The sequence below is a fragment of the Cavia porcellus genome, unplaced genomic scaffold, assembly GCF_034190915.1.
Source record: "Cavia porcellus strain 051 isolate PalLab524CR breed Dunkin Hartley unplaced genomic scaffold, mCavPor4.1 scaffold_9, whole genome shotgun sequence".
Classification (NCBI taxonomy): domain Eukaryota; kingdom Metazoa; phylum Chordata; class Mammalia; order Rodentia; family Caviidae; genus Cavia; species Cavia porcellus.
Window position 1 is genome coordinate 72,577,936 of NW_026947492.1, and position 14,709 is coordinate 72,592,644.

The 14,709-nt window shown below is 34.8% G+C and overlaps 1 protein-coding gene across 1 annotated transcript; it reads left to right on the forward strand.

Moving 5' to 3' along the window:
* The first annotated feature begins 5,854 nt into the window (after positions 1 to 5,854).
* LOC134470328 (olfactory receptor 10T2-like) lies at positions 5,855 to 6,820 on the forward strand. Its single transcript, XM_063255683.1, has one exon. The coding sequence runs from the start codon at positions 5,855 to 5,857 to the stop codon at positions 6,818 to 6,820; it is 966 nt and encodes a 321-aa protein (XP_063111753.1).
* The last annotated feature ends 7,889 nt before the right edge of the window (positions 6,821 to 14,709 follow it).

A 14,709-nucleotide genomic window follows, 5' to 3' on the forward strand; every position in this document is an offset into this window, starting at 1 on the left:
ACTGAAACAAGAAGATATTAAAAACAAGCAAATCAATAAAAACCAACAAGAGTGGAATAAGAATAAAAAAATTCCCAACAAAGAAAAGCCCTGAACCTATGTAGTTAATGCTGAATTTTATCAGATATTTAAAAAGGCTATTTGGAAAAACAGAAAGATAAGGAATTATTCTTAATTCACTCCATAAAGCCAGTGTCACATGATACCACAACTTGATAAAGAAACAATAAAGAAAACTACAAACCAATATCTTTGATGAATATAAATGCAAAAGTCCTCAGTAAGATTCTCAAACAGAATCCAACAACACATAAAAGTACTGTATACCATAACCAAGTGAATTTTATTCCAGAGGTACAGGAATTATTCAACACACAAAGACTAATAAATATATCTCATAAGAAAAATTAAGGATAAAATCACATGATCATCTCAATAGATGTTGGTAAAGCCTTTGACAAAATTCAACATCCCTCATGATAGACATCCTGAAGAAACTAGCTATGAAAGTACCTTGATATAAATAAGATTATACCTGACAAACTCTCACCCAACATCACAATGAATAGGAAAAAAATTGAAAGCATTTCTTCTAAAAGCAAGAATGGATCAGGTTATCCACATTCACCATTATTGTTCAAAATAGTACTTCACATTTTGGCCAAAGTAATTTAGGCAAAATAAATAAATATATGAAAGAATAAAAAAGGAAACAAATAAGTCAAATTAACCTATTTGTAGTTGATATGCTCATTTGTTTATAAGACTGTAAAATTCTATCAGAAATCTTTTAGACCTGATAAAAAATTTGGTAAGTTAGTAGGATACAAAATCAACTTTAAAAGTTAATATCCTTGTTGACAGATTTGATAGCGCACAACTGTAATCCTAGATTCTGGGGAGCAGAGGCAAGAGCACTACAAGTTCAAGCCCAGCCTAGTCAAGTTATGTTAGCGAAAACCTGTTCAAAAATTAGAAAAAACAATGAACTAGGACTGGTCTTAGGACTCTCATTCAGTGCAGATGCCCTGAATTCAATCAGTGCATCAACAACAATAACGATATTGATGATGATGATGAAAATGAGAGATTTTTCTATGCACCAACAATAAACTAGCTGAAAACACAATCAGAAAAACAAGTCATGATCGTTTCAAAAAATAAAATAAATTTTTTAGGAATAAGCCTGACCAAGGAAAGATCTCTACAATTAAAATTATAAAACATTAAAGAAAGAAATTGAAGAAGGCCCTAGAAAATATAAAGACCTTCATGTTCATGGGTTGGTAGAATTACTATTGTCCAAATGGCCACATTACTAGGTGATGTAAAGCATAAGACTCCTTGCATCCATTGCAAGAATCTAAAAATAATGATCTTCAGTGGTCCCCAGACTCTCATTAAATTTTTATGGTCCTGAGCTCCATCTAAAAGAAGCTAGGATGATACTAACTTTCACAGTTTTGGAGACTCTACATTTGTAAGTACACATATTACAGATATTCAAAGGAGAAAGTTGTCTTCAAACTTAGAAAGAACTGCAGAAAGCCACACCTGATTTGTAAGAGTTAGGTCTTCTCACTGCTTAATTACCTCATGATTTTAAGAAACTGGCAGTGATTCTTCTCCTTTAAAAAGCAGGAACTTTTGAGTCTTTCTTTTCTTTACAATTATAAATCTTAGTATAAATTTTACTATACCTTGCAATAATCAAGGTCTTGGGGGTAAACACAAAACTGTTGGAAGGTATGGGTGAAATCATAGGTACAAATAAACTGAAAGTTAAGAATTCTGCCAATATTTTATTCTTGGTAGAGAGATAACCCAAAAAGCTGAAGAAGGGGAGGGCTTGAAGATCTTACGACTGAGGATAAAGTACCAAACTCAAGGAAAAGCCAACTGTAAAAAGAGCATGTTGCTTGGAGTAAACAGAGAAGCCAGCATAATGTCACAGGCATCCTCTTTTTCTGTGGATGTCAGGGTCACTGGGACAGGAAAAATTATGTCACATTGATATATCTTCTATCACAGATGTTCTTGAATAAAGAAAGCAGAATTTATCATCAAAAAAATCTAAAAACTGTCATAAAATTCAAAGGTTTTCAACCAAAATCACTGAGGAAGATCGAGCTTCATATACTATAATATTCAGGAGAGACATGCCCCAAAACAGTCTGGTAGGTGTGGCTGTAGGTAAATGTATTACTTTTACAAAGTTCTCCTACCTATTCTATTATGCCTTGGTATCAGACTATTGATAGGTTGAATGTGAATTTATAATATAAGGTGAATCTAGACTTATAAAATTTATAGTTTCTTTTTCTTAAATTTTACACAATCACTGTTGAAATTTTGAGAATTTTTTTGCTGTAATACAATATACATGAATGCTTTTAAGTGAGCATTTAGAAAGCAATTATTTTCGCATTCACTTTTTTGGATGACTTGATTCTGAAAGATGGTTTAGACAACAGATAATTATCTTTAGTATTGTATCCAGGTAAAATAAATTAAGCAATGTATTGGGGAGGAATTATTGAATGGAATGAAGCATTAATCACAGAACACTTTCTGGAGAATATGAGATTTCAAAGGTTTCTGTGACCATTGAATTAACTTGAGTCAAAAACTTCCTCCACTCAGCCTAGACTGAAAGCTGAGTGATACAAAAGATAGACTCTTTGCCATGTCTAGTATAGATGTCAAGGATGTGAAAGTATCATCACAACAAAAAGGTAAGTGAATCTTGACTAAAAGAATAATACTCCACAAGTTTTGTGCATCTTTTTGGGAAAGCACTTTCTTTCAAGGAGGTAAAAGAATAGAAGTTTGAGAAAATGCAACCTGCAAAATAAAGGAATCAAAAGAGGATGTGCTATGTTTTGCAAATAGTGGGATGATCTTCATGTAAGAACTAGTGTGAACCAATACAAAATGCATATATAAAGGCAAAACTTTGAACCCACGTTAGTCTCTGCTCTTGGGGAGATCTTACAATCTACTAGCCAAGTAAGTTTTCAACATTTTGCTTTAAATTCAGGGTATGGGCTCTCACTACAAGTATCATCTTTCACAAATCAAGTACTTCTATGAGACATAGTTTCCTCATTATAAAACAAATGATTGTAATAACACCTATCTCTTATGGTATCTATAAACATATATAATAAAATCATGTAACTGAAACATGAAATAAAAATTGGAAATTATTAGTACTATCTAACTTACAAGCAAAGGGGAGCCAAAATATGACTACATGAAAGGAAAGCATAACCATAGATTTTCTAGGGCTTGAAATTTAGCTCACTGGCACAAACACTTGCCTGCTAAGCATGAGATTGTGAATCTGATCTCGGTCCCCCCACCGCTAAAGTTGAGGCTATAGCTCAGCAGCATAAGTGCCTGCCTGGCAAGCATGAGGTCATATATTGAGTCCCCTTTACCAAGAAAAAAAGTTTATTTGCCAGGGATTTAGCTCAGTCGCATAAGTACCCACATGGCAAGTGTGAGATCATGAGTTCAATCCCTGGTACCACAAAAATAAATAAATAAATAAATAAATAAATAAATAAATAAAGCAACCATACATTTGCTATAAAAGTCTGGTAGTAGATGTAGAATAAGAGTCGGGGAAAGAGGCACATATATTCATGTCATAAGATAAATATGCTATAATAGCAGAGGAAATTTTAAAGTAATTATGGAGGTGATTTATTGGGTTAAAAGATGTGGAAGGAGTAAAAATGTTTTATGGTGATACTTTGAGACTCTGTAAAAAACTCAAATACAAAACACAGGAGTGCACTCTGATATGTGCAGGTAGATGGCCAGTTTTGCTCTGGAAATCTTGTATTCAATATTTCGGTGGCATTCGGTACTAGACATATGGCAAAGGAAATCTGAGTCTTTTTTTTGATAGAAGCTAGAGTTGCAAAGTTACAAAAAGGGTTAACTGAAGCAATGAGAATGAAAAATATTTTCCTGTAGTGGTAAATACCCAGGAAACTTTAGGGGGAAGAATTTACATGGAATGATTGAAAGAATAAGCCATTTGAGTTTCAGATCAACATTGGGTTGAATTTTGTCCACCTGCGGATATTTGTATAAACTGTGACACTCCCTTTTCTGACCTTTAGATGTTTGCAGATGACAACATCTTTTAGATGTCACATTGTAGTTTCCTTTTAAGCATGGCCCTTCTCAGAGAGGGCTTTTCTGACTTCATCAACAGCAGTGGCTGTGTTCTCCCACATCGTGGTGATCCTGCCTATCTAGTTCCCCGCTGTCTTTCCCATGACCAGATGAGCCTGTCATATAATTGGAATTTAGTGCATAAATGTTGAGTTCATGACCTCAAGTGGTCACATAATCACTGTGCATGTTGCTTTCATATTTTGTGAAATCAGGATGCAAAATCCTCACATAGACAAATAAAGTTTGTATGAAGCGGCTGTGCCTAATTCTAGCTATCTCTTAAGTCCTACTGTTTGGTACATTATAAATACTGAGTAACTGCTGGTTACCTGGCCAGACCTTGTCTCTCTATGAACCTCTCTCCAAAATATGTATTTTGCCAGGCAGGCACTGAGCCTCTGAGCTATATCCCCAGCCTAATTAAATTCATTTGTCCACAACCAAAACAAGACAGCAATCTTCAACTAACACTATAATTGTTTAGTTTTTAATCTTTGTGAGTTCTTTAAAATGATTGCTAGTCAATGCTTCTCTTTCTCCCCATCCCTTCATTTTCCACACATGCTTCCTCCACAGTTTTTTCTTTCATATTTAATGCTAGCCAAGGTCAAAATAAAAATTCTATGGAGAATATTCATATCTTTTCTGCTTTCACCTCCTTTATGGCTTACACACTTACTTAACACCACAACAAATGAGTTTCAAAGTTCATCTGAGAAACATATGTTGATTCTTTTTAGGCCTGTTTTGCAAAGTAAAGCATTCAAATATAGCACCTAAAAAGTGTTCTGGACGTTCTGCTAAAAACTCAGTGGTTGATCAGGACATCAGCACCAAAATTTGCCATTCTGATATGACACAATATTTTGAAGGTCATATTTTATTGAGGTTAAGCCATTACATTATCTCATGCACTTGGAAAAGAACTTCAATGAAAAGTTCTTAAGACTTTCAGAGCAATTAATTTTGTGTTTCTCTGAAGCTTCAATTATCACCAAGCACATGAATCTAGGTTACAACATGTTAATTTAATTTTTTATCTAATAATTGTTACAAAATATTATCCTTGGAGCTATTGAATTGTAGAGAATACAGATAAAGATAGCATTGAACTGGAAGATACATGAAAATTCTTCTGGAAATTTTCACTGATTTCTACAGAATTATAAAATACTGTGTTAAGCTGAAATTATTTGAGTGATTTCATCATCATACTCATTTGGTCAAAACTTTACTAGGCACTCCTGAGTGCCAAGAGATAATTCTATTTTTAACAACAGTTTAGAAATGTGACATGTCAAAATCCAACAGGTGAGACGTTTACTCTCATATTTTCTCCTCCTTGCAGATCCAGAATGGAAGAAAGGAAGGTAGAGTGCTTCTGTGAGTAGAGCTGAAAGTGATACATGTGCCAGCTCTGCAAGGTTTGTGTGCAATGGTGGTACTAGACTCACTCTCATCATTCAGACTCCTGCCCCTCTTTGGCCAGTTGCACCTAAAGACATTTCTCGGGTTGACTGTGAGTTTTCTCCCACTTGTCAAAGACCCGGATTCAACTCTAGGTAATGTCAGTGCCAATGGTACTTTAAAAATTATCTCACAGTATTGACAAAAAGCATCTGTGTGTTACCAGGAGAAAGTCACTATGTTCATCAGGACAATGAACAATTACACCACAGTGAACACTTTCCTTCTGTGGGGCTTTTCCAGTTTCCCAAAACTAAAGAATCTACTCTTTGTGATGATTTTGTCCTGCCATGTGACAATTCTGTTTGCAAACGTGTCCATAATGGTGGCCATCAAACTCAGTCAAAACCTTCACACCCCCATGTACTTTCTTCTATTTAGTCTGTCTTTTTCAGAAAGTTGTATCACCATGGTAGTCATTCCTCGCATGTTAGTGGACTTGCTCTCAGAGAGCAAGACCATTTCTCTTCCTGAGTGTGCCACACAGATGTTTTTCTTCTCTGGTCTGGCATCCAACAACTGTTTCATCATGGCAGCCATGTCCTATGACCGTTATACGGCCATCCAGAACCCATTGCATTATCATGCCCTTATGACAAGAAAGATCTGCTTTCAGCTTGTGATGGCCTCCTCAGTGGCTGGGTTCCTGATTTCTCTGTGCATCACCACCATGATATTCAACCTGTCTTTTTGTGATTCCAACAACATACGGCATTTCTTTTGTGACATTTCACCTGTGGCTCATCTTGCATGTGATTATACTTCTTATCACGAAATGATTATTTTTGTGCTCTCTGCCTTTGTGCTAGTGGGAAGTTTTATTTTAATTATGATTTCCTACATCTTCATCGTGTCCATAGTTGTGAAGATGCCTTCTGCAAAGGGGAGGTATAAAGCCTTCTCCACCTGCTCCTCCCACCTCACTGTGGTGTGTGTACACTATGGATTCGCTTGCTTTGTCTATCTGAGGCCTAAGAGCAGTGACTCCTTCACTGGAGACATGCTGATGGCTGTGACATACACAGTGCTGACTCCTCTGCTTAACCCCATTGTTTATAGCCTAAGAAACAAAGAGATGCAGATAGCTCTAAGGAGAGTACTACAAGGTGTATTTAAGTTTTTCTCTCAGTTGACTAATAGAAAACCCTTGAATATTTAAAAATGATTAAGCATTAATCATTCTTGTCAATGAATTAAAAGAAATCGGTAGTATAATTATTTTAGTTATCCTGTATATATGTTGTTTTCCCTTTTTTGTTTCCTCTTTTATTATTTGATCAATTATTCATGCCAATATTTTGTAATTTGAGCAACTACTTTGAGGATAGCACACAATATATTAACCATTGTTAATTTCCTATTATCTTGACATGAAATTTTGTATCATTGTTTTTATTGTTTTTCTCTATAAAATAAAAAAGACAAATAATAAAAATGACTAAACATTAATGAAATTTGAAAAAATGGAGTTTTCCCATAAGAAAGTCACCACTTTGTGTACAAAGCAATTAGTGTTGTGTAGTTGCCTAATATGCCTTGGTCTCACCACTTTCCTACTACTTGTAGGATGTAATATTTCAATGCTACAGTATTGTTTTATCCACATATACACACAATAAATATGTTAAAATGCTTTGGAAAGCTATATTTTTATAATGATTGCTTTGAGTGTGGAAAAGAGAAAATTATCATACTAAAAAAAGATAAAGAAGTGAGAGAAAATCTAAGCTGGCTAAAAAAAAAATAGGAAGAGAGAAGAAAAAAGAACCAAATGGAGATAGGGAACCAGAGAGAGAAGAATAGAGGGAAAAAAGAGAGAAGAGAAAAACAGATGCTATTGTAATTAGAAAAGAGAAAAAGGGACAAACTAAATTATAATTAAGTCCAGAAATAAATATCTGATCACAATACAGAGGAAGTCAAAATCAGTTTAAGAGAATATTGTATAGAGTTCAACTGTATTAAAAATTGGAAATTAAAATCAAATGGTTAAATTTATGAAAAAATAAACTGACATAAAATGACCTCCAAAGCAGCAGATACTATACTTTTTAACATACAAATTTTTATGAGAATTTTTGAGAATCTAAGGGCTGTTCTTTCTGTTTCCCTCTGCTCTGAATAATTCTATTCAGTTTAAAATGATTTAGATCCCAAAAGATAAACAACTTCTAATTTATGAACAGCACAGTAGAAGAAAAGTGTTGTGCACTGCTGTGGTGGTGAAGTCTGAAATGCATTGTGGGAGTGCAGCTGATGTAGGCTGGTAAAGAAAATTTGATTTTATATTGTTCATATGGCTATGGTGGCTGTAAAATTTTAAATATTTTAAATAATTATAGATGCACCTCCTTAATAGGATACAGTTTGCAAAAAATATTTTCTCCCACTCTTCATATCATTCTTATTACATTTGTTTCAAATGCACACATTTTAATTTAATGCAGTTCATTTATATTTTTCTCATTTTTTGCTCCTTCTTTTAGTATTATAACTTAAAAATCCATTACTTAATCTGAAATATGAAGACTTTCCCCTGTCTTGCCTCCAAAGGGTTTTGTAGCTTTAGATTTTACAGTTAGGATTTTAATCCATATGGATTAGCTTTTTCATACTGTAAGAATAAGGCCCATTATTTTGAGTGTAGATCAAGCACCATTTATATTTAGATTGTTCATTCCTGTTACAAAGAAATTTCATTGATTTGCTATAGTCACCTCGTAGCTGACAAACTTACTGAAGTTGTTTATTTGGTTACTATACATTTTTACTGGTCCCTATGATTTTTAACTGGTTTTAGAATTTTTTTTAGGCATCTGTTTTCTCTCTGTAAAACTATGTCGTTTTCAAATAGGGATAGGTTTACTCATACCTTTGGAATCTGGATTGTATTCTTGTTAATAGTCCTGGCTCTTTTCAAAGCATGTTGTATAGAAGTGGCAACAAACTTTACCCTTATTTTGGTCCTGGTATTTGAGGGAAGTCACCCTGCCTTTAGCTATGAGGAATGATATCAACTGTAAGAGTTTCATAGTTGCCTTTGCTCAAGTTCATGAAGGTTTCTAGTAATACCCAAGTATTGCTATGCTTTTTCTATCTTCATTGAAATGACAATATGATTTTTGATAGACATGTGCTATGGATTAAAAACTGATGGTTGCCACTAAGGAAATCAAAATGGAGATTTCTCAGAAGACTAGGGATTGGAAGTTCCATTCAACTCAACTCTTCCCCTCCTGGTTAATTTCCCAGAAAACCTCAAAAGGTCATGTCACAGTGATATATGCACATATATGCTTATAGAGGTACAATTTATAATAGATAAATCTTGGAAACAACCAAAATGCCCAAATTGCAGAGTGGATGAAAAAGATGTGATATTTTTATACAATGGAATATTACTCACCTATAAAAATTATGATCTTTTAAAATAGTTTTATTTAAAGAAAGACTAAACAAAACAGAAAATGTGTAGAAATAATACATACGTTCAAAGAAAAAACAAACTAAGAAATCACTAGTTGATGTTAACATACTGTTCTCTTACAAATAATTGTTCAAGATACAAAAATGGAACATGTAAAGTGGGAATTCAAACAGCGACACCGCAAACAGTTCGTTCAACTATCCAATAAAAACTTAGTAATGTGGTTATCAATTCTATACACTTAAACATACAGGCAGTTATCCATATCTTCATTTAGGTTGAGATTGAACAAGCTAAGGCAGGGTAAAATCATTCTGAACAAAGAATAATAGTATTGCTGGATTTCACATCATGACACTCTGGGATCAGCAATGGGTACTATAGTGTCTTTTCAAAAAAATTTATTTAAAGAAAGACTAAACAAAGCAGAATATGGGAAGAAATAATACATACTTTCAAAGAAAAATATAAACAGTAAGAAATTCCTAGTTGATGATTACAGATTGTCTTCTTACATATAGTTATTCAAGATACAAAAGTGGAGTATATAAAGTGGGGATTCAAATAGTGAGACTGTAACCAGTTCTGTTCAACTATTCAACAAAACTTAGAAACATGGATGTCAATCCTATACACTTAAACATACATACAATTGTTCATATCTTCAATTGATGAGATTGAACAAACCCAAGCAGGCTAATATCACTCTGAACAAAGAATAATATTATTGCTGAGTTTCACATTATGACATTCCAGAATCAGCAATGGATACTTTAGTGTCTCTTTATTTTCAGAATATCTGTTCATTTCTTTTTGTAAAAATTTTTAAAATTTTATTTAAGGAGAAAAAGGAAGAAAACATAAAAAGGGTACAAGTTATACAGAATTTCAGAAAAAATAAATAGTAGGAAATCACTAGTTAATAGATTACATGTTGTCATCTTAGAAATAGTTGTTCAAGTTACAAAATTAAAGGATATAAAGTGGGCACTCAAACAGTGAGACTGCAAACTGTTCTGTTCAATGATCCAAGAAAACTCAGTAATATGGTTATCTATCTTATACCCTTAAATATACATGCAGTTATATCCTTAGAGCACTTTCTTTTCCTCTATTTTTTACAATGACAATTACACATTTTGGGTTTTATTACTCCCACAGTTCTTACTACTTTTCTTTGAAGACAATAAAACCAAAGGTGATATAACAAAACAGAGTCAGTCAAATCAAAAGGATGGACATAATACATAATGTAAAAACAGAATACAAGGTGATCAACAATGGTTACCATAATGCCTCTTGCTATCTTAAAAAGAATTGACTATATCATCAGTTACAATAAAATTGAACAAAACAGTAAAGAACAAGACCAATAAAACCAAAACATTGGAGACATTACAGTACTTCAAAAGAAGATAATAGTCAAACCAGAATGGGTGTCACAGTGAATCTTATTGTCTTCACAGTTGTTGCCTATGCTCTCAAACTTGGTACTACCAAGCAAAACAGAATAGAGGAAAATCAGTCAAAACAAGATAGTGAGATCAATACAGGGTTTCAAATCAAGTTAATAGAAAATCAAAGTGGATTATTGTAATATATCTTGCTATTTTTTTATTTATTTTTTACCTTAATTAAAAAGATAAAAATAAAAAAGTAAATAATAAAAAAGGAGATTGAGATAAAAGAAGGCATAATGACAAAACAGCACAGGTCAGAACATAACCATTTAAGCAAAATAGTGTTTCACCACAAGATATCCCAACATAAAAGTAGTTTATCATATTATCTCTTTCCTTGAAATCTTTGAGTATAACTTCATACACTGTAGCATCAAACATATCAAGATAATGTAAAACCATTCAAGAGAGTGATAGTATTACAGGGTATTTAGAACCAACTAACAGAAAATGAACAATGGTTTTTGTATAATCTCCTTGTCTATAAAGTTTTTGTTTATATTATCACATATAATAAAATCCAATAAGATACAACATGTTAAGACTGATGGAGACAGAAGAACTTTTTTTGCTTGATGGGACTTCAAAACAAGATGATATTAAATCAGCACTAGCTATTATGATGTCTTGTTTTCTCCAAAATAGCTGTTCCTACCATCCAACCTTCTCTGCCTCATTTCTGTTGAGCTCTTTTCTGTCATTAGTTGTCAGTTTGTCTTCTTCATTTCACTTTCTGCTCCATTCATTGTGGCCTCTCTGCCACTGTTTTTGGAATCTTGGTATTTTTCTTTTTTAGAATGTCGTGCAGCATTCTCTATGGAGTTCAATTGGTGGTTGCAAATTCCCCTAGTTCCTCTTTATCCTGGAAGCACCTTGTTTCTCCATTAATTTCTAGGGACAGTTATGCAGGATATATCAATCTTGGCTGGAGATTATTATCTTTCAAAGCTTGAATTATTTCCCCCCATGCTCTGTGATTTAATGGTTTGTGCCAAGACGTCTGCTGTAATTCTGATGGGTGTTCCCTTGTAAGTGATCTGTTTCTTGTCTCTGACAGCTTTTAATATTCTGTTTTTATATTGGATTTCTGGAATTTTGATTATTATGTGCCTGGGTGTAGTTCAGTTTGGGTTGTGGGTGGCTGGGGTCATGTCTGCCTCATACATCTGAGTATCTTTACCTTTTGCTAAATTAGGGAAATTCTCTTGGATTATTTCTGTGAATAGCCTTTGTAGTTCATTTGTTTGTGTCCCTACTTCCTCCTTTATGTTCTTAATTCTTAAATTATAGATCCTCTTATCATCCTCTAGCCTTTGTATTATTGCTGTTTGTTTCTTTGTTATTTTAAATAAGTTTTTCATTTCATGCTCCTACATTACAAATCTATCCTCCAGTTCAGATAATCTATCCTTAGTTTCTTTCAAACTGTTATGCCAGCTTTCAATAGAGTTTTTAGTTTCCTGGTAATCTCTTTGAACCTGCTTCACATATTCTATGTTTTCTCTATCAAACCATTCTCCCCTTTTTTTCTGTTCTTCCATTCCACCATCTGTTTTCTCTTGGTCAGTGTTTAGCATTTCTCTAATGATTCTACTTATATCTTGCTTTACTTCATTAAATACTTCACTTTTGAACTCATCTATGAGGCTCCAGAGATATCGCTTTATGTCTATTGGTGCCGTGTCTGATATTGCATGTTTTCTATCCTCATTTTCCTTTGCATTTACCTTTCCTGGATCAGTGTTCTCAGGATTGGGGACTGAGGACCCTTTCTTGTTGCCTCCTCTTCTCATATTTTTGGTCCTTCCATACAGGTGTATATAGGAGGCCCAGTTCCTTTCTTTGTGGATTACAGTTTGTTTGAATTCGCCGGCTAGGCATTCCTGCCCACTGCAGTGTACTAGGGAGACACAGACTGGGGCAGCGTATGTTAGACCTGCCCCTCCAGGTCAACCTACTGAAGGCTTCACTGCTAGGGTGCACCACCAGGTGCTGGGACTTGGTTTGGGCTAGCCTACTGGTCTTAGTCCGTGGTTTCACCCAGGTCAGGTGCTCCCCACCAATCCTGCTTGAGAGGGGAATATTCGACTAAAGTCACTGCAGTGCCCTGTTCCGGCTAGTCTGCCCAGTCCCAGAATGTCCTCTGTTGGAGCTTCCTTATGTATGGAGGGGTCCCTGTTCCACTCACTTACCACAGGTTGATGCATGGCTCCCCACCAGTCCAGCTCTCAACTTTGTTCACCGATTTACACTCTCAGAGCTTTTGCATTTCTGTCCCTGCTGTGCTGATTCAGACACAGCAGTGGCAGCAGGAAATTCAAATCACAGTTTCCAGAGTCACGGGTCCCAGCTTTGGCACTGAGATTTTATCTATTCCGATCATAGCGTTGGGATTGCATTTCCAGTTGGTTTTCCTCAGCTTAGTTCATTCCTGGGTCAGCAGGGTATATCTCCCCTTGCTTAGGACTCCTCACACCACACCATTCCTATATTCTAAGCTGGCTATCTCAGAGAGCCTCCGTAGCTGCTGTTATCAATCTGCTATGTTCTCCTGGAAGTCTAGTATCTGTTCATTTCATCATGTGTCATATGATCAGTTCTTATAAACTGTTTATAGATTCTACACATGCATGAGTCTACCATGTATTTCTATCCTTTCTATATTAGAGGGAGAAACAAAACAAAACATATTCCTATAAACACATGAAACGAAAAAGACATGTGAGATCATTGTCCAAGGAGTTCTACCATAGTTCCTGTGTTGTCTCTTGTTATCTTCAATCAAATTGGCTATACCATCAGACATAGTATAATTGAATACCTCAGTACATAACAGTATTAATAAAAACACAATTTGTATATAGTATAAACCTCAAAAGCAGACAATTATCAAATCAGAATGTGTATCGTAGTCTTGTCATCTTCAGTATAGTTGCCTATACTCTCAGATTTGGTACTATCAATCATATCAGTTTTGAATAAAGTCTGTCAATACCAAACAGAAATCAAACAAACCAGATTTAACTAAGATCAGTCATGATAAAACAGTAGATACAGGGCTCCAGATCTAGTTAATAGGAAATTAAGGATGATTACTGTGCTATATCCTGATGTTCTGGGAATAGCTGTGCTCTCAAATCTAATGCAAGTAGACAAACTGAGACAGAATAAAATCTTTCTAAGCAGGGTGGTGCAAGTAATGTGGGTTTTAAATCCTGATACACTATTAACAATATCTTCTGCCATCATTTTTAAGACTCTCCCTCCCCTTTCACTTCCCCAGGATACACTGCGCATTTTTGGGTCTGACCAAGACCCTTGGTTTTAAATTGGGTGGGGGGCAACCTGCTATTTACCTCAGTGGTTCTGAAACTTCTCTCTCCTGGACTTGATCTGTAATTGTATTCCTTTACCTATTATAGCCTGTCTTTCCAACCTATCCACAAATACTGGTCTGGTTGCCCCTATTACTCTCTGGTTCTCTGTTACATAAAGCATTGTTTTCTCATGTTTGATTTTTCAGTCCATGTACTCTTTTTCATGTTAATTACATTTCCTATAAATAGCATCTTGGTGGACCCTACCTCCTGATCTACTCCACGTGTGGGTTTTTTTAAATTTAGTATATCAAGGCCTTCTATATTAGAGATTATAACCAACCTTCTCTGCCTCATTTTTGTTATGCTCTTTTTTGCCATAAGTTATATGCTTATCTTCTTCATTCTGTTTTCTGCTACATTCATTGAGGACTCTCTGTCACTGTTCCTTGAATGTGAGTCCTTTTCTCTCTCTCTAGAATGGTCTGCAGTATTCTCTGTAGAGTTGGATTAGTGGTTGCAAATTTCCCAAGTTTCTCTTTGTCTTGGAAGCATCCTGTTTCTATATTAAATTCTGGAGACATTTTAGCAGGGTATATCAGTCTGGGCTGGAGGTTATTTTCTTTCAGGGCTTGGAATATTTCACTCCAGGCTCTTTCTTGACTTGATGGTTTGTGTTGAGAAGTCTTCTGTTATTCTGATGGGCTTTCCTTTATAGGTTTTCTCTTTCTTGTCTCTAACAGCTTTTAATATTCTGTTCTTATATTGAATTTCTGGGGTCTTGATTATTATATGCCTGGATATAGCTCTGCTTTGGTTGTAGGTGCCTGGAGTTCTCTATGCT